This window comes from Pongo pygmaeus, chromosome 7 (genome assembly GCF_028885625.2).
Source record: "Pongo pygmaeus isolate AG05252 chromosome 7, NHGRI_mPonPyg2-v2.0_pri, whole genome shotgun sequence".
NCBI lineage: Eukaryota > Metazoa > Chordata > Mammalia > Primates > Hominidae > Pongo > Pongo pygmaeus.
Genome location: NC_072380.2, coordinates 10,254,782 through 10,275,388, shown reverse-complemented (window position 1 = coordinate 10,275,388; position 20,607 = coordinate 10,254,782). Strand labels below are relative to the sequence as shown.

General features: G+C 47.1%; 2 protein-coding genes across 2 annotated transcripts in view; one reads left to right on the top strand and one right to left on the bottom strand.

The window, feature by feature from the left end:
- The window catches only part of PRSS51 (serine protease 51), a 64,436-nt gene extending 56,585 nt beyond the window's left edge, over nt 1-7,851 (bottom strand). Inside the window, exon 1 of the mRNA XM_054499905.2 lies at nt 7,638-7,851. The gene's annotated coding sequence lies outside the window, so the exon portion shown is untranslated. The remainder of the gene's footprint in view (nt 1-7,637) is intronic.
- Nucleotides 1-14,280, top strand: part of PRSS55 (serine protease 55) — an 83,671-nt gene extending 69,391 nt beyond the window's left edge. The window contains exon 5 of the mRNA XM_054499907.2: nt 14,191-14,280. Coding sequence (XP_054355882.2) covers nt 14,191-14,280 — 90 coding nt within the window. The remainder of the gene's footprint in view (nt 1-14,190) is intronic.
- Nucleotides 14,281-20,607: the final 6,327 nt, after the last annotated feature.

Genomic DNA, 20,607 nt, shown 5'->3' with positions numbered 1-20,607 from the left:
CTTCCACCATGATTGTGAGGCCTCTCCAGCTACATAGAACTGTGAGTCCATAAACCTCTTTTTCTTTATAAATTACCCAGTCTCAGGTACATCTTTATGAGCTGTGTGAAAATGGACTAACACACCCACTTTTCAAAATCACCTTTTTTCCGTTCCCTATCTTGGGCCTTCTCTCTTTTGGGGCGGGCAGGCCTGGGCTCCCCTTTCCCTCGCCTCTCAAGCTGTCACCAGTTCTCCCTTCTGGCTCATCCTAGAGCCAAGCTCATGGTGCTCCCCTCTTGCTCTCTCCTTCATGTTCAGAGGCTCTCGCCTCTGCTTTCAGCTGACCTCCCTCCATGGCTCAGCCCCTCCGAGTTGCTTGCTGTGTTCCACCAGCGTGTGGAATGCCCCCGCCGCCCACACCAGGCAGGACTCCCCCACCCTGCGGCATGCAGTTGCACAGGCTGGTGTGGGGCGGACCACCATTCACAAGAAGCCCCTTGAGAACGTGCTCCTGTCTTCCCCTCATGTAGACCCATTGCTGCTACGTGCTTCTTTCCTCTGGATTTGAATTTCCTGGGCCACCACCAAAGATGCAAAGGCAATTCAGGAAATGCAAATCCTTAAATGGAAGCTTGGGCTTTTCCTGGGGACCTACAGCCTGGCTGAGTGTTCTCCAGAAAGAGATTGTGAAAAAAAGCTTCCTGGCTGGGCGCAGTGGCTCACGCCTGTAATCCCAGCACTTTGGGAGGCTGAGGTGGGTGGATCACCTAAGGCCAGGAGTTCAAGACCAGTCTGGCCAACGTGGTGAAACCCCGTCTCTGCTTTAAAAAATACAAAAGTTAGCCGAATGTGGTGGCGGGCACCTGTAATCCCAGCCATTCGGGAGGCTGAGGCAGGATAACGGATTGAACCCAGGAGGTGGAGGTTGCAAAGAGCCGAGATCGTGCCATTACACTCCAACCTGGGCAACAAGAGCGAAACTCCATCTCCAAAAAAAAGAAAAAAGAAAAAAAGCTTCCTAGTTCTCCTTTTTCCCACTCTAACCCTGCTCCTCCAGAGGTCCTACAGCTACAATGTCTAGAAGCCATTTTTTCAGAAGCTCCTAAGAACCTGGGACTCAGGCAGGCCCAGTGGAGGGTGCCCAGCCAGAGCGTTCACCATCTCAGGACATCGCCAGTGTCCACTCCACTTTCCTGCTCACCGCCCTCTGACTTCTGTGTGGGGGCCCTCCCTTTTCACCCACTCTCCGATTTGCATAGTTCCGGATGGCTGGCCCTTTGCCCCAGCAAGGGCATATGGAGTGGGCATAGAACTCAAGCCTGGCCTAGAAGGACATTGATTTTGGCCACAGAAATGGGAGCACCAATGGGCTGTGGTCTTTATGGGTCATAAGAGTGAGACCAAGACTTCTGCTGGAGTTATCAGGAACAAGACTCTCTCTCTCTCCTGGGACTCCGAAGATGGTAGGGTGCATGTTGAAGATACTGCTCATGTGAAGGCTGCTGGGGAGTGTCGTGGTTCCTTTTATCTGTCAACTTGGAGGGGATCTTTGGATGAGATTAATGTTTAAATTGGTAAACTTTGACAAAGCAGATTGCCCTCCATAATGGGGTGGGCCTCATCTAATCCGTTGAAGGCCTGAGTAGGACAAAAAGGATTGGCCTCCCCACACAAGAGGGAATTCCTCAGCCGCCCACCTTCAGACTTCATCTGCATTGTCAGCTCTTCTGGGGCTCTGCCTGCCGGTCTCTAAACCAGAACAGCACCATCGGCTCTCCTGCATCTCGAGCCTGCCAGTCCACACCCCAGGTTTGAGCTTGCCAGTCTCTGTAATCAGGTGAGCCAATTCCTTATAATAAACAGCTTCATATCTGTATCTATATCTATATTTATATCATCTATATCTATATCTCATCTCTATATTAACTCTATCTATCTATCTATCTATCTGTCTGTCTATCTATCTATCTATCTAATCTATCTCTCCTATTCTGTTTTTTCTGGAGAACCCTGACTAATATGGGGGAAGAGCTTCTGTACTGTGAAGGGGCTTCTTAGATAATGAGGTGGAAGCAATGTTGCTGTTTCACTTTTCTTTTTTGAGACATGGTCTCACTCTGTTTCCCAGGCTGGAGTGCAGTGGCATGATCACAGCTCACTGCCACCTAGATCTCAGGCAATCCTCCCAACTCAGCCTCTCTAATAGCTGGGACTACAGGTGCACATCACCACACCTCGCTCATTTTTTAAAATTTTTTGTAGAGATGGGAGTTTCACTATGTTGCCCAGGCTGGTCTCAAACTCCTGGGCTCAAGCAATCCTCCTGCCATGGCCTCCCAAAGTGCTGTGATTACAGGCGTAAGTCACCGCACCTGGCCCTGTTTCACCAGTGAAAGCAACGTTTTGTCATGATATGGAAATTGTCAGTTTAAACATTATCCAGTCAATTGTGATTAGTCAGGCTACAGGATTATCATGTGTGTCCCAAGAGAGTTTTCATACCTAGAGTCACACAGTGTAGTGTCTAAACTGCACTGTGGTGCCCCAGTGCAGATGTGTGGGGACAAAACAGACACATAGGACATCTGTTGGACATCAAGGGAAACAACAATGTCTGTTGGACATGGAGTCAACCACTGCTACTAAGGTGTTTAAACTTAACAACGTAATAAATGCAATTGTTAGGTATTTCATTTGGCCTAGAAGCACGATGGGGGAAAAAAAAAAAAAAAAAAGCTAAGACAATAAGGGAAAGTTTGAAAACCTCTGGCCTAAAGGATAATTGCTGATGTTAATGTTTTGTATTTAAGAATAAAGGGTGAGTTTTTACAATAGTTTTGTGGTGGGTAATTTGAGAGTAGCCCAAACGTCTCCTTAAAGATGACCTGGACAGGCACGGTGGCTCATGTCTATAATCCCAGCACTTTGGGAGGCTGAGGTAGGTGGATCACCTGAGTTCAGGAGTTCAAGACCAGCCTGGCCAACATGGTAAAACCCCATCTCAACTAAAAATACAAAAAAAAAAATTAGCTGGCTGTGGAGGCGGGTGCCTGTAATCCCAGCTACTTGAGAGGCTGAGGCAGGAGAATCGCTTGAACCCAGGAGGCGGAGGTTGCAGTGAGTTGAGATCATGCCATTGCACTCCAGCCTGGGCGACAAGAGCAAAACTTTGTCTCAAAAAAAAAAAAAAGACAACCTCCTGCAGGGATATGAAATCAAGGCTCAGGTGTCTGTGGCTGTTTTGTCTGCTCTGTACCCAGTGGCTCCAGTTTATTTGGGGGAACCCTCTTCCTTATTGCCAGTTTCTGATCTCACCTTTCTCAAGATCCATTTCTTATGGACAGGTAGACCCTACCTCTGACTCCAGAGGTTGCATGGGACCAGGCCTGGCCAGTGAGAGGCCCGCAACCCAGGGCCTCAGGATGTCTTTCAGGATGGCCCTAAGAACCAAGCGTGGCAATCTTGGCAAGCCCCAGAACTTCACCTGGGACGCGCACAGGCTCTTTGAGATTAGCAGCTCTCTGTCTGCTAGGACTGACCCTTGGAGAATGTAAGCCCGGACTTTCTGGAGGCCCCATGCGGAGTTGACTGCCCTGAGAGTGAAGTCAAAGCATGAAGACATCACATCCTGATGACATTTTTATAGCCCCTAGAGCCAGGCATGCCTGACCTTCCTTCCTTCCTTTCTCTCTCTCTCTCTTTTTTTTTTTTTTTTCAAGGTCTTCACTCTGTCGCCCAGGCTGAGTGCAGTGGCACAATTTTGTTTTCTTTAATAAATCTCTCCCTATCTTCCCCTTTCCCCTATCCTTCCTAGTTTCTAGTATTCTCTGTTCTAATTTTTACTTTTATGAGATGAATATCTTTTAGTTTCCACATCATATAAGCATTTACAGCTATACATTTCCATCTCAGTGCTGCTTTAGTGCATCACATATGTTTTTGTGTGTTACGTTTTCACTCTCATTGACCTTAAAGTATTTTCTAATTTCCCATGTGAGCTCTTTTTACTCATTGGTTATTTAAGAGTGTGCTGTTTAATTTTTATATATTTGTAATTATTCTTCTGTTATTTATTTCTAATTTAATTCCACTGAGGTTGGAGAACATACTTTGTATTATTTCAATCCTTTTAAAAATTTGAGAATTGCTTTATGGCTTAGAGTATGGTCTATCCTAAAGAATATTTTATGTACTCTATTTTAAAAAGTATATTCTGCTATTATTGGGTAGCGTGTTCTATAGATGTTTGTTAGGTCTAGCTGGTTTATAGTATTGCCAAAATCTATATCCTTGCTCATCTTCTGTATAGTTGTTCTATCCATTATTTAACATGCGATTTAAGTCTCCAACTTCTGTATTAAATTGTCTCTTTCTTCCTTCAATTCTGTCATTTTTTGCTTCCAATATTTTAATGTTCTATTATTAGATGCACATATGTTTACAGTTGCTATATCTTTCTGAATCATTGACCCTTTAGTCATTATAAAATGTCCCTCTTTATCTCTAATGACTTTTTTTTGTTTCCCTACAGTCTATTTTGTTGATATTATTAGCACCATACCAGCTCTTTTATCATTACCATTTGCATAGTATATCTGTTTCCATCTTTTTATTTTTAACCTACTTATATATGTGAATTTAAATGTGTTTCCTGTAGACAACACATAGAATTTGTTTGTTCAGTCTGACAATCTGTCTTTTAATTGGATTTTTAGTCCACTCACATTTAATGTGATCATTGATATAGTTTGATTTACATATGCCATTTTGGTTTGTTTTCCTGTATGATGCTTTTCCTTTTTGTCCCTCTGACCTTCCTTTATAGCCTTTTGTGTCAAGTCAATATTTTCTAGTGTAGCATTTTAATTTTTTAATGATGCTAATTATATTTTTGAGTTGTTTTCTTAGTAGTTGCATTAGAACTTATAATACACATCTCAACTTATTAGAACTAACTTCTGGTTTAGACTAACTTATTTCTAGTAGGAGATCAAAACTTTCTTCCTACATAGTCCTATTTCCTCCTCCTCTTTTTTTTTGCTATTATTTTCATATATTACATCTGCATATGTTATAAATCCAAAAATACCTCACCGTAATTATTACATTATTTAACTTTATGTCTCATAGATTTTAAGAGAAGAAAGCAGATAAAGTATGTATTTATAGAATTTTTTATTAACCTTAACAGGGACAGAAAACTGTGTACTCTGTTGACCCAGCCTCAACCAACAGGACATGGTGGCCTGGACCCGTGCTTCTCAGACCATCTGTGAGGAAAAAGACCAGGGCTTTTGGTTTTGCTTTGTTTGAAATTTCCAACTTATTTCAAACCAATACTTTCATAAAACATAAAATTGAACTACTCGAAAAATAAAATCGAAAATGAACAAATAAAATGAAAGCCCATGCTTTTTTTTTTTTTTTTTTTTTTTTGAGAGAGTGTCTCACTCTATCACCCAGGCTGGAGGGGAGTGGTGCAATCAGGACTCACTGCAGCCTCAACCTCCCAGGCTCAAGTGATCCAACTGTCTCAGCCTTCTAAGTATCTGGGACCACAGGTGTGCACCATCATGCCTAGCTAATTTTATTTTATGGAGAGATGGGGTCTCACCATGTTGCCCAGGCTGCAAACTTTATTATTACAGTCAACCACATAACCCACTTAACTTTAAGTTGCTGTAAAAGTTTCTGAGAATTTACTCTCCATTTCTATGCTTTTCTCTTTGTGGGCCAGTAACAAGCAGTTTTCAGACCAGCAGTAGTCCCTGTTCCACACTTCAGAAGCATTTCCCTAGAAGACCCAGACTTTAATCACCAAGAAATAGAGGCCACCTGGCTACCAAGCCCAGGCTTTCTAAGGTATAAGAGGATCACATCAGAATATGGATTGGATTGGAATGAAGCTTTTGGTGTGGCTCATGAATCATCGTTTGAATTGAGACTGTAGAGACTTATGTATTATTCATTGTCTTGAGCAGTAAAAACTCACAAAGCTTCTCAGTGTCCTCGCCCAGAATAGCTTAATTGGGCACTGTTGTTCTGCAATGCAAAGTGCCTGTTTAATTCTGAGTTCTGCATTTTTACATCAGAACCGGCCCAGTAAGAGGCATCTTCTATCTTTAGTCCTGGCTTATTGCTCTTTGCTTGCATGTGTGAATGCTGGGCCCCTCCCTGCAGAGCTTCTTGCCAGAGCGCTGTCCCCAGATTACCCTGAGGCTCAGATGCTGCGTGAGCAGCTGCTGGGCACAGATGGGGAGAGGAAGGTAGCCCCCATCTGAGGTCCAAGGAGCAAAGGCAGGGCTCGGTGTCACTTATGCCCAGGGGAACTAGGCTCCCCTGAGCTGAGCCAGCTTCCAGAATGAAGCTGGCCATGGCTCAAAGCTTAGCCCCAAGAACGTGAGCCTCTAAGTCCCAGGTCCCTTGCCTGTAAAATGAGAATCATTGCATGGACAGAGTAAGGCTATTGAGGCTGTGACGATGCAGAAAAAGCCATGAGCAAAGCCTGCCATACAATCACTCAGGGAACTAAACGGCCCCAGACAAAGCTTAGCCACATGACCCCAGGGTTGCCACAGACCCTTATAACCCTCAGGGCTGGCCAGTTCCCTATCTCACCCCTAAATCCCTCCCTGCAACAGGATCAAGTCCCCTTGATGCTCTTCACATCAATCCCAGCAGCTAGTTGCACTTTTGAATGCCTCTGCAGTAACAAGGCATCCAGCATCAGAAAACTGACCACACACCCTGTCAACCCAGCCTCAGCGAGCTCCAAAGCCTTAGACCTGGATCCACAGGGCAGCCACGGTGCTCCTGTTGCCCCCTCCAGAAAGCCCTCCTGGTCGCACATGGAGAACTCACCACCTACAGGCAGCCCTCTGCTGCCTGCTCTTCACAAAACAAACAAACAAACAAAAAACACAGGGTCTCACTCTGTTGCCCAGCAGAAGTTCAGTGGCCCAATCACGGCTCACTGAAGCCTCACCTAAGCCTCACCCTCCCAGGCTCAAGTGAACCTCCCACCTCCGCCTCCTGAGTAGCTGATTGCACACAGGAGTGTGCAATCACACCTAACTAATTATTTTTGTAGATACAAGGTCCGCCTATGTTTCCCAGGCTGGCCTTGTACTCCTGGGCTCAAATGATCCTCCCACCTCAAGCCTCTCAAAGTGCTGGGATTACAGGTGTGAGCCACGGTGCCCGACCCAGCCCTCAGCTTTGACCAAGAGTACAGAATCCTATGCTGAGCCACATCAGCCTCGCTGTAGCCCAGCAGATGGCAGTGTGCAGGCTGGAAGACCACGCTCTGGCTTCATGGAGCCATGACATCCCCAAACCACACATCTCAGCTACTGCAGTCACCGCTCCTATTTATAGCTCCACAATTCCCGCCATCCTTGTCACTAGACAACCTCCCTTGTAACACTGTTCCCAGAGTGAGCCGCCGAGGGGTGAGCGTAGTGGTCCAGGCGTGCGCCAGCCTGTGGGCTCTGACACAGGGGCATCAGCCCTCACCCAAAGACCGGGCCTCCAACAACGCCCCCCTCCTTCCCCGAGAGCCCATGTCTTTTCTCTCCTCTTTGAGCTTCCGGTGGACTGGAAACCTGCACTGTTTTGCAGAGCTGCTTCTGGACATATCCCCACCCCGCACTTACCTTTTGTGGACTCCGGAGGTGGACCCCACCGTGATCTTTATGAACCCTGGAATGTGCGAGATTCCAGGGCCCTCAGCCTCAGCCTCCTGCCTTCCTCTTTCTGACACCGCGGCTGCCTCGCCACATCCCTGGGCCTCCCGGTGCTCTGCTCCTGCGGCCAACCCCGTCAGCAGGCATCACCCAGGCTCGAAATCCCAAGCTGGCACCTTCCCCTTCCCGTCCCTCGTTTTCCTTTCCCACTCCTTTTTCCTCCTTTTCTTTCCTTCCCTTCCTTCCTCCCTCTCCCCTTCCCTCCTATCCCCTTCTCCTTCCCTCCTCTCCCCTTCCCCCACCCCCCGCCCCGCCCCGCCCCAGTCTTGGTGGATTGTTGCGGATCTGGTGTTGCTCATTTACTCATCAAACATTTGCTGAGAGTCTTTTATGTGCCGTTGCTGTTCCAGTCACGGGGAAGAGCAGGGAACAAAATGTCACGCCCTCAGAAGCCGACACTCTAGGGGGACAGACACCGTAAACACACAGCTTTGCTGAACACGACTGGTGGAGAGGCACAGAGAACAGGGAAGAAGGAGTGTGGGCGGAGGAGGGACAGCTTCCTGCAGCAGGTCACAGGGAAGGCCCGGCTGAGAGCAGAGACCTGGAGGACAAGGAGGCTCAGGACAGGACTGCTCCGTGTGAAAGGGTGTCTCGGGGATCTCTGGGCCTTTGCAGAACAGAGGTTCCCAGAGCTTTGCAGAATGAACAGGCTTCGTTAGGCAGCTGGGGCGGGCTTTGGAGAGGGGGCTCAGGCAGCGAGCGCTCAGGTGGGCCTGGCTGGAGTAGGGTGCAGTTCTCAGATGTCTCCTCAAGGTGGCAGAGTGACTCCAGACCAGGCACGAGGGCTTCAGTGTCTCCCTGTGCTTGGTCAGGCCTGGAGACCTGGGGCAGCCGGGCAGGTGACAGACACAGCCCTGGAGGGGGAGGGAAGCAGAGGTTCCCTGAGAGCTGGCTGGAGCCTTCCAGGAGAGGCTTGTCCCCACCCTCCCGGTGGCTGCCACCCTGCTGGGCCCTCACGGGTGGGGCCCTGGGCCCAGGCATTGCATCCGATGGGCTGTGACACCGCGGGTCTCCACTGGGTCCTGGGAGCTGGGAGACAGTTTCCCTCACTCTGAGGCTGGGGTCACTTTGGACCCTTTCCTTCCTGACATAGTGAGCCAGGAATCTGGGCCAACACCTCAGCCCCGGCCATTCCCCTTGCCTGCAAGTCTCCTCCGGAAGCAGACGAGGAGCTGTTGGGACAGAAGCCCAGGCACAGGCGGGACCCGGCAGCATGAGGTACCCACGGCTCCAAAGCCTCAGACTTGGATCCGCAGGGCAGCCACAGGGCTCCCGTGCCCCCTCCAGGCAGCCCTGCTGGTCACACATCCACTCAAAAGCCTTTTATTAAGCATCTCCTGTGTGTCAAGCACTGTGCTGGGGACCTGGTGGTGGGGGAGACAGACTAGGAATGGCCAGCCCCAGAGATCAAAGTCAAAAGCAGAGGCCCGACTGAGGCTGGGGTTGGATCAAGCCCACTGTGTGTCTTATTGGAACGCGGCCATGCCTGTTCCCTGGCATCTGGTCTGTGGGTGCTGCTGTATATATAGGCATAAGCTCAATAGATGCAACCAAGGCTAGGTGGCCCCTGGAACCTGGAACATTTACTACCTGACCCTTGACAGAAAACATTCGCTTACCCTGGTCTAGAGGGGGAGATGGATGTAAACGGATAGTCACCTCATCATAATAAGTGCTAGGATGGAGGGGGGGCAGATGAGGGATGGAGCTGGGTCCTGTCCTTTAGGCCTCTGAAAGGTCCCTGCAGCAGCCATGGCCGCGGAGAGCCACTGAAGAGGCTTGAGCAAGAGTGATGCAATCCAATCCCAGAAACTCTGGTGTGGGAAGTGGGAGTGAGGGGACAGCCGCAGAGCCAGTGCCCTGGTGGAAGATGGTTATAAGAGCCTAGGAGGGGTGGCCTGTGAGGATGGGGAAGGGCCCGAGGTTGATGACATTTCAGAGGGTGGATGATGGCATCGGCATGTTGGGATGTGGGCTGGGTTCGGGGCTAAGCCCGCGTCCAGCCTGTGTCCAGCACACTGGGGGTCACACAGGGGCTCACCAAGCCCTGTTAAATGTGACAGTGATGAGACCCCACAGATCATCAAGAAAAGACCCTGGTTCTAAGATGTGAAACGAGGCCCCAGGAGCTCAGCCCACCTGCTGTTCAGTGGCCATGTTAGGGTACCAGGCAGGGGCTTCCTGACGTCAGTTCCAACGCTCAGTGCCCCTTTTCAGCTGTGTCTCTCCCTCTGACTTTGGAGAAGATGGCGTGCTTGGGACCATGAAACAGCACAGGCACAGCCAGCAGCTCCTCGCTCTATCATTTCTCTAAACCGTAATTTTCCTATCTGCAAGGTGGAGGTAAGGCCCTGTTCCCGGCCTGGCTCTCAGTCTTGCTACAGTGAAATGATGCATAGAGAAGCATTGATAATCCATAGGTCATTTTTATCTTTTATTTTTAATTTTTGAGACAGAGTCTCACTCTATCGCTCAGGCTGGAGTGCAGTGCCGTGATCTCAGCTCGCTGCAGCCTCTGCCTCTCAGGTTCCAGCGATTCTCCTGCCTCAGCCTCCCAAGTAGCTAAATTACAGGTGCCCGCCACCACGCCCTGCTAATTTTTGTATTTTTAGTGGAGACCGGGTTTCTCTGTGTTGGCCAGGCTGGTTGGTCTCGAACTCCTGATTTCAGGTGATCCACCCACCTCGGGTTCCCAAAGTGCTGGGATTACAGGTGTGAGCCATTGCGCCCGGCCCACAGGGCATTTTAGCTATCCAAGTCATGGCTATCCACAGAGAATTACCTAGTGAGCCCCATAACACATAAGTGGGGGTCTAGAACTCCCAGCTCCTGAAATGCAAGGCTGGTTATGGCCAAGTCAATGAAGGAAGGGGCCAAGCCTGTGGAGTCAGCAGCCTGGCCTCACATCCCTGGCCCCATAGGCCTGTCCTAGTCCTGGCTCTGGTGTGGCATCACCTGGTGGCAGTTGGCTGCTGTGCCTTAAACATCAAGAATTTCTGGGACTCTTGATGGGACTTCCAAGACAGATGCAAACTCCAGAACACTCCCAGCTGATGCCGTTTTGTTGAGTTGACTGGAGAAAATTGGGGCACAGGGACCTAATCTCTGCTTCCCCACTTCTGAGACCGATTGCCTGCAGTTTCCCAACCAGCCTTCCCCTCTCCTTCCTGCCTGCCCCAAGACAATGCTTGATGACAACTGTGTTACCCTGGGATATGTTACCTTGGTTTTTACTGTATCCGCTTCTCCTGAAGATGTAGCTTTCCATTCAATACCCATGTTAATCACCTGATGTACGTGCAAAAGACATGGCATGTGTGTGTGTGCATGTGAGCATGTGTGTGTGTGCACGTGTGTGTGCATGAGCACAAACACATCTGTAGGGGTGGATGGAAAGCTGGAGGGAGGATTGCTTGCTCAGCTATCCTGTCTTCTTTCACATTCAGATGACACTGAATAAATCAATTACTCCCACTAAAACATTTTTCTGCCCCAACAGCTGACATGGACCCAGCCTTCCAGGACACTTTCAAATCCCCTGTTGCCGCCACCTTCTCTTACTATCTTCTTATTCATAGCGTACTCAGAAGGTCCTGCAAGTGATGGGCTTTGAGCACTTTCCAAGACCCCTTCCTTCTGAGAGGGCAGTAGAAGGATATCCTTTAAAAGCTGTCTGTGCTCAACAAGCAATAAAGGTCGTGCTTCATGGCTGAAGGTCGAAAGGCACAGGAAGCAATCGGGCACACAGGACTTCTTACTGATCTCCTTATTTGCCTTCTTTTCTTCTAAGACAATGAGCTTGTGAGGCAGAAACACCCTTGGCTTTAAAACGCCCTCACTCACTCATTCATTCATTCACTTATTCTTCCTGTTATTGAATCAGAGTAAGTGTTCAGTTCTTTGTGCTGGGAAACACAAAGACAGGCAGTGCCCGGTGGCTGTCTTAGGGAGCTCGACCTCTGGTGGGGAAGGCAGGGTAAGCGGCAGCATTGCAGGCTGTGAGATGCAGCACAGGTGGAGGCATGAACCGAGGCCACGAATCCCGGCAGATCGAGGACCAGCTTCCCTGTGACTGCATGTCCTGTGAGGTCATCTTGTGCAAGGTAGGGGCACCCCACAGAGGGGCTTCACCTCCTAACCCTGGCAACGCTGACCAATGTGCCAATGAGAGGGGCTGAAGGGAACAGCTGAGAACAGTGGAACCATGGCTCTCTACCTGCACGGGCTCTGAGAGCACTTGGTGATGGGGAGAAGCTCCCATCCCATCCTTTTAGGGGGGCACAAAAAATCGCAGTCCTCCCTCTCCTGTGTCAAGCCCCTTGCTGTCCTCACTGCGATGCACCTCCAGATTCCCTGTGCTTTCCATCTGCTCATTTAATAGGAACCAACAAATTCTTCCAAAAGCAGAACCTTTTCAAAATCCCTGCTTTCAAATGTTCCTGCCAAAAAGGCAGTTAAACGACAGAAACATTGCCAGTTTGGATAATAGCAATACAGTGCAGCCGGATGTTGAGATGCACTGCAGAACATGCTGGAAGTTACTGGGGAAAGGGCACCGTTTCCTGCCTTGCCTCAGTAAGACTTAATGTACTCTGTGCAAAGGGAAATGTCTTCATGCTTAGAATAAAGAATATTGGAAGCTACTGGTTATGAGGAACCTCCTCATCTTTCTCTTAGAACAAACGCTGGGATCTGTTTGATTGAAAGCAGAGAGCCCGTTTCTAACTTACTGATGCCCTCAAGATTGGAACTTTTAAAGAATCCCATTCTTTGAGAGAGTGAAATCATGGGAGTGTTAATCATGGCAAAGCTATGGATGGCTGGAGGCCTCTAGGAAACATCTTCCTACTTTAATCTACTGAGCACTGGGTTGAAAAAGCAAAGCTTAGATATGACCCCAAAAGCACAGACAGCAAAAGCAAAAAATTAGACAAATGGGGTTGCACTAAACTAAGAAGCTTCTACACAGCCAAGGAAACAATTAGCAGAGTAAAGAGACAACCTTTGGAATGGGAGAAAACATTTGCAAACCATGCATCTTTTAAGGGGTTAATCCCCAAAATATACAAAAAATCCAAACAACTCAGTAGTAAGAAAACAAATAACCCAATTTAAAAATGGGCAAAGGACCTGAATAGACATTTCTCAAAAGAAGACACATAAGTGGCTAAATGAAAAACTTCTCAACATCACTAATCATCAAGGAAATGCAAATTAATACCACAAAGACACATGACCTGACACCTGTTAGAATGGCTGTTGTCAAAAAGACAAAAGATAGTGAGTGTTGGTGAGGGTGTGGAGAAAGGGGAATGTTTGTACTCCGTTGGTGGGAATGTAAATTAATACAACCAAAATGGGGAATAGTATGGAGGCTTCTCAAAAACTAAAAATAGAACTACCATATGATCCAGCAATCCCACTTCAGGGTATCTATTCAAAGGAAATGAAATCAGTATGTTGAAAATATATTTGCACTCTCATGCTTGTATTATTCATAATAGCCAAGACATGAAATGTGGTTTAGTTCTGTGTCCCCACCCAAATCTCATTTTGAAGTGTAATCCCCATAATTCTCATGTGTAGAGGGTGGGACCTGGTGGGAAGTGATTGGATCATGCAGGCAGTTTTCCATATGCTATTCTGATGATAGTGAGTGAGTTCTCACGAGATCTGATGGTTTCATAAGGGGCTCTTCCCCCTTTGCTTGCTCTCTCTCTCACCTGCTGCCATGTAAGACATGCCTTTGCTTCTCTCTCATCTTCTGCCATGATTGTAAGTTTCCTGAGGCCTCTCCAGTCATGTGGAACTGTGAATTAATTAAACCTCTTTTTTTAATAAATTACCCAGTCTTGGGTATGTCTTTATGGCAGTGTGAGAATGGACTAATACAACATGGAAACAACATATGTGTCCATCAACAGATGAATGATAAAGAGAATGTGATATATATGTATACAATAAAATACTACTCAGCCTTAAACAAGAAGGAAATTCTGTCATTGACAATGACACAGATGAACCTAGAGGACATTAGACTAAGTGAATTAAACCAGGCCCAGAAAGACAAATACTGCATTATCTCACTTACATATGGAATCTAAAAAATATGAACTCATAGAATCACAGAGTAGAATGGTGGTTATGAGACCCGGGGTGGGGGAAATGGTCAAAGGGCACAAAATTTCAGTTAGACAGGAGAAATAAATTTTGAAGATCTATTGTACAGCATGGTTACTATTGTTAATACAGTAATAATGTATTATAGACTGGAAAATTGCTAAGACAAGAGATCTTGAATGTTCTCATCACAAAAAAAGCAATATGTAAGGTGATGGATATGTTAATTAGTTTAATTGGAGTTACAATTTCACAATGTATACATAAATCAAAGCACCACATTGTACATCATAAATACATACAATTTTTTTGTCAATTATATTTAATTTTTTTTTAAAAGCAAAGCTATTTTCCCACTTTACAAAGAATGAACACCGGAAGCTCTCAAACAAAGCCACCTGGGTCTCATACCGTTCATCTGCAAAACTGATGCTTTGCTCTTTCTTCTACATGGAGCCATTTTTGGGGCAGAAAACATACTCTTGGGCATAGCCTTGAGTTGAAAATCTTTGAGGGCGTTTTCTGTCCAAATGACTGAAAAAATCAACCAAAGCCTCTCCATTTTGATGATGCTCATGCTTTGTGATAGGTGTAGCCTCAAATTATTGCTAAAGGGTTCCCTTTTCTTGTCTAATAATGAAAATCCAGGCAATTACTAGCAAAGAGAACAAGTTGCCTTGGTAGGAGAATTAGGCCTCATCATGATTATGACTATTGGTTTTATTTCATGGCAAGAGAGGGGGCCAGGAGTCTGCTTGCTTTGGTGGACCTTTGAATGATGATTGATTTAATAATGATACTTATTTAACACTTTTTATGTGTACTATTAAGCACTGTATGTAAAATCCCACTTAATCCTCAATATGGCCAAATGAAGTAGGCCCTACTATTTATACCTATTGACTAGTTAAGAAAATGAGACATAGAAGGGTTTGGATAACTTGCCCAAGGGCACACAAGAACTGACAGTAGACTTCCTGCCTTCTGGGTCATCCTCCATGAAATTGCTGAGAACCACCCAGGAAAGAGCAAGCCCTGGTGGCCAGCCAGGTTTGGGGCATGTGGTCTCGTAAGCTAGGGAACAGGGCTCCAAGGACTTCTTCTGCCTGCGCTGCATGGTCTTTGCTTCTGTGGCCACCACCCTCCAGACTTCCAGATCCCCCAGCCAAGATGCATGCATTTTCTAAAATCAGAACAGATCACTGCATCACCAAGAAAATAACCCAACAATTATTTTGTAAAGGATCCAAGGGTGAGACAAGTTTTAATTACAATCCCTTTCACTCTGAATGCTTAGCCCCACCACCTGCACCTATTGTTTGTCCTTATGTCCTCCATTTGTCTCACAACCATTTAACAGATGCCTCCTGAGAAGCCATCCATGGGCATGGGGCTGGGAATGGAGCAGTGAGCAAAAAGGAACAGGCATTGCTCTGTGGAGCATATACGGTATGAGGAAGACTAGCATCTATGAAATCACTACACAAATATACATAAGTTGCATCTGAAATAAACATGAATGCAAATCAAAAATTCTAAGCCCCCCAACCAACTGAATGGAACCCCTCCTTTTGGCCAAGGGCATTCCAAAGTTAGTCTGAAACACTAGTTCAGGGCATGATGGGAAGCGGGGATCAGGCATGCCTCATTATGCCATCCTCCCTTTGGAATTCAGGCACAGCTGGCCAGCATTCACATTAAAACAGAGGCATTAAGACTGACCAAACAGACTCTTTGTAGCAATAAGATACCAACATGACAGATAGCAGGCCCTGAAAGAAATTGAAGCTTTTTACCCTAAAATGTATTTCTTTGACATATTTTGAAATGGTCTCACAAAGCTGTCTCTTGTGAGGAAAATCTATATTCTATAATTTTCTTCCCTTTCCAGATCTTTCTCTGATCCAGGAGAGAATTAACTGAGAGTCTGGCCTCTTCTTAAGTCTGATAAGAAACATTATACAATCTATTCTCTCTGAAGCCTGCTACCTGGAGGTTTCATCTACATAATAAAAACCTTGGTCTCCATAACCCCTTATCATAATCCAGACACTCCCTTCTATTGATTCCAAGTCTTTAGATAACAATTTAATTATTTCAACCAATTGCCAACTAGAAAATCTTTGAATCCACCTATGACGTGGAAGCCCCGTGCCCAACCAATGTACATCTTATATGTATGATTGATGTCTTCTGTCTCCCTAAAATGTATAAAACCAAGCTGAAGCCCGACCACCTTGGGCACATGTTCTCAGGATCTCCTAGGCTGTGCCATCTGCCATGGTCACCCATATATGGCTCAGAATAAATCTCTTCAAATATTTTAGTTTGTCTCCTTTTGTCAACATGACTTTGTAGAGAGAAAGTGGAGATGAGAGGAGGAGATGGTTTCTGGACAGTCTCCTAGAAGTCTTCCTGTGAACATGGCGTTGAAACTGTAACCAAAACACAGGCTCAGTTGTTCTTTGCTAGCAGAGTTTAATTAACAAGAGTATAAAGAAAGTGACTTTTTATTATAGAGCTAGCTTAGGGGAAGAAGTACAGGCTTTCTGCCTTAAGGGTGCTGCTTCCGTTTTGGAACAGAAAGCAGGTGCTTTTAAAAGGAAAAATCACAGGTTGGGCACAGTGGCTCACGCCTGTAATCCCAGCACTTTGGGATGCCGAGGCAGGTGGATCACCTGAGGTCAGGAGTTCGAAACTAGCCTGGCCAACATGGCAAAACCCCATCTCTACTAAAAATACAAGAAAATTAGCCTGGCATGGTGGTGCCCGCCCGTAATCCCAGCTACTTGGCGGGCTGAGGCAGGAGAATCGCTTGAACCTGGGAAGCGAAAGTTGCAGTGAGATGAGATCGCGCCATTGCACTCCAGCCTGGGCAGCAAAAGTGAAACTCTGTCTCAAAAAAAAAAAAAAAAGGAAAATTGACATAAATGGCATGCAGTGGAGGAAGCAGGCAGGTAGGGGTCTGTGTAATTCACTTTGGTGGTTTATCTACTAGGTGGTCGAGTTGGCACCTTCATGGGCAGAACTAAGTTGTAAAAGTGATTGAATATCTCAAGGTGGGAGAGTTTCATGTTGGCCATATTTTGAGTTGTAGATAGACTGCTGTCTTGAGGCAATCTCCAGGTGGGAGAGAGTTTCATGTTGGGGATACTTTGAGTTGTAGATTGCTCTCTCTCAAAGTGACAAGAGAGTTCCACACTGGAGCTACTAAGCACCTAGTTAGCTGAACTTGCCCTGTAGACAGTACCTGGTGAAGTGGAGGTAAAAGGCTATAATTGCACTTCTAAAGAGTTAAGTAGGAAGCGGGGAGCAGAGGAAAAGCAGGAAAGAGAAAAGAAGAAAAAAATAATAAACTCATTCTCTTGTTCTTAGAAAGATGGAAGTACTCAGTTTTAAAACCAAAATAGGAAGTGACAAGTAGGAGAACAATGAAGGAAAGAGCATTCCAGGCAAAGGGCACAATGTGCTCAACACCCTTGTAGCAAGAGAGGACATGCTGGATCTCAGAAGATGAAAGAGGGTGTGATGGTTAATTTCATGTATCAACTTGACTAGGCTAAGTGATGCCTAGATAGCTGGGAACGCATTATTTCTGGGTGTATCTGCAAGGCTGTTTCCAGAAGAGATGAGTATTTGAATATGAAGACTGAGTAAGAAAGATCCTCCTTCTCCTGTGTGGGTGGGCATCACCAAATCCACTGAGGACCCAGATAGTACAAAAAGACAGAGGAAGGGTACATTCGTTCTCTCTCTTCTCAAGCTGGGACATCCATCTTCTCTCGCACTTGAACATTGGAGCTCCTGACTCTTGGGCCTTTGGATTCTGATACTTCTACCAACAGCAATCCCCGTTATGGTTTCTTATGACTGCTAAGTTGATGGATTAACCATGGGAGGGAAGGTTCTGGTTCAGACTAGAAAAGCAGGCCCCATCATGCCTGGGCTGTGAGTCTAGAAGAAGCCTCTGTTACGGAAGCCTCTGCCAGCCCCCAGGGCTGCTCCTTGTCTTGCCAGGATCTTAGTGCCCTGCAGATGAGATATCTGGCTTCTTCTTCCTGCTCTCTAGAGTGGGCCTTCACTCTAAGTTGGGTTGCCCCAAGTCCTTCAGAACCCAGGGAGAAGCAGCTGCCTTTTCCTCTAGAGTCGACGGAATGTGTTCCTGTCACTTTCAGGTCACTCCTGGTCCCAAATCCTACAAAAACCTCCCAGCTCACACCCTTGCCATCCCAGCTGACTCCTTTTCCTCCTGTCCCCACCCTTGACCTGGCTGCCTGGCCCTTGGCATGAGCCTGGCCTCTCCAGGGACCCAGAGTCAGTGGTCCCTTCCAACAGATCTTGTCATTGCCCTCAGGTAACACTTCCAAGGGTCCCATGAGATGCTCTGTGTTCATGGCTGTGTTCATCCATTCTCTCACTGCTATAAAGAAATTCCTGAGACTGGGCAATTTATAAAGAAAAGAGCTTTCATTGGCTCATGGCTATGCAGGCTGTACAGGAAGCATAGTGGCTTCTGCTTCTGGGGAGGCCTTAGGAAACTTAGAATCATGGCAGAAGGCAAAGGGGAAGCAGGCACATCTCATATGCCCGGAGCAGGAGCAAGAAAGAAGCAGGAGGGGGGAGGTACTGCATACTTTTAAACAATGAGATCTCATGAGAACTCTATCACAAGACACCACCAAGGTGATGGTGCTAAACCATTTATGAAGTTTCCACCCCTATGATCCAATCACCTCCCACCAGACCTCACCTTCAACACTGGGGATTACAATTTGACATGGGATTTGGGCAGGGACACAGATCCAAACCTTATCAATGCATGTTTGGGAAACTCTCCGGGTTGCGTCTCCATCTTCATATTGGAGATTCACTGTGTTCGCACAGTAAAGTTTCTGGAAAGTTCTGCAGTATAAGCTACTGTTCCATCTGCTGAACGGGGCCTTCCCTAAACCTTCATGACCCTGGATGCCCATGTCCACATAACATTTGTGAACATGCCACGAATGATGCAGACAGACGCAGACATTTGTGAACATGCCACGAATGATGCAGGCAGACGCAGACATTTGTGAACATGCCACGAATGACGCAGACAGACGCAGACATTTGACACAGGCGTGCACATGTGATTGCTCCAGCCAAGCACCAATAATTTGGCTACCAACACATGCACCAGCACTTTTCTTCCTAGGTATCCCAAGCCCAGCTCCCTGCTTCTTCCCCAAGCCCCTAGCCTTGCCTTTATCCTGGTTACTTCGTTATATTTCAAGCCCTGATCTAATAGCAAGGAGCTGGGGCTTTCTTTTCTTTTTATTTGCTTCTGTCACTCAAGGAGCTGGGACTTTTCTAGAGGCCCCAGAGTTCCAGCCTGAATGTGAAATCCCAAGTGAGAAGTTGAAACCTGATGTAAGTGGAGCTCGGTGATGATGAGTCACATTTTAGTGTGCGTGGACTGAATGAATGAGGGATTGAATGGACACGTGGATTAGCTGAATGAATGAGAAAGCTAATAAGCTAGGATCTAGGACATTGTTCTAATGTATTTTTATGTGTAGCTGAAAACCATCATATTCCCCTCTTAGACACATGTATGTGAATGTGCAAAAGACTCTCCCAATCTGAAGGAGGAGTTGCTCTAGAAAGCTCTAGACACAGCATGCAGCTGTGGCATACGGTAGCAGGTGCACTCTTTCCCCAGCCTTTCTCACTGTCCTGCTTATGGCCAGGAAAAGGCCTCACTGGGGCCTATGGTTGATGATTGTGGCTTTTGCATGTCCTGACCATTTCTCTGCCAACAGGGAGGCTGTGCCGCAGCTCATAGCAGCAGGTGCCACAGTGGCCAGGGAGCAAGTTCCAAATCCTACACCCAGTGGCTTTCCCTTTCAGGCTGGCCAGGCCCACACTTTTGCAGGTGAGGAACCAAAGTGGAGCAGGATGCTGACTTGCCTGGGGCCACGCTGCAGGCAGAAGCCGAAAGCAGGTTTCTGGCTCCTCCTACTGCCAAGCTAGACAGGACGTCTCAAGCCCAGCTTCCCAGCAGAATTAGCAGGGAGGCTTTTACAAATACTGATGCCAGGGCCCACTCCAACAGAGTTCTATGGGAACTGCTCTGCTGTGGTGCCCGGACAACCTTGTGTGGATCCACACAGGCTCCATCGAAGCACTGCCTATCTGGGTCTTGGCAGAACAGTTTGTGATCCCCCAGAACGCAAGAGGATGGGAGCCTATGAGGAGCTGCTCTGGAGCCACCTCCACCTCCCCTCCCTTCTCCTCAGGGCTAATGAAGTAAAGGTCTTCTCCCACACTCTCAGTGCTTAGAGTGCAGGTGCAGGATAAAAAACCACTCTGCTGCAGTCTAGAACCAGCTCCCTAGCGAAGGGGTGTCCCACAGCTCCTATCCCAGCCATCCGGCCCATTGTCTTGGTGGTGTCCTGGTCAGGGTTTCCAGTGTGTGGGACGAGGCTCGGGGGGAGATGGCACCTTTGGCCTAACTCTTTTCTCCGTCTCTGTGCATAATAAAAGGCTCTAACAGTGGCTCATGTGTGAGGCTTTGGCCTTGTTCCATGGGTGTACTTGACAAGAATCTGACTCAACAGCAGGTAGGGATGAAGGCTGGAATGCTTTGTTTGAGGTTTTGGTTTTTACTTTTTATTTGGAAGCAATTATGGATTCACAGAAATTTGCGAAACAATGAACAGCAGGCTTGTACGTCTTTTCCTCAACTCCAATGGTAACGCCGTGCAGAACTCCAGGGTGG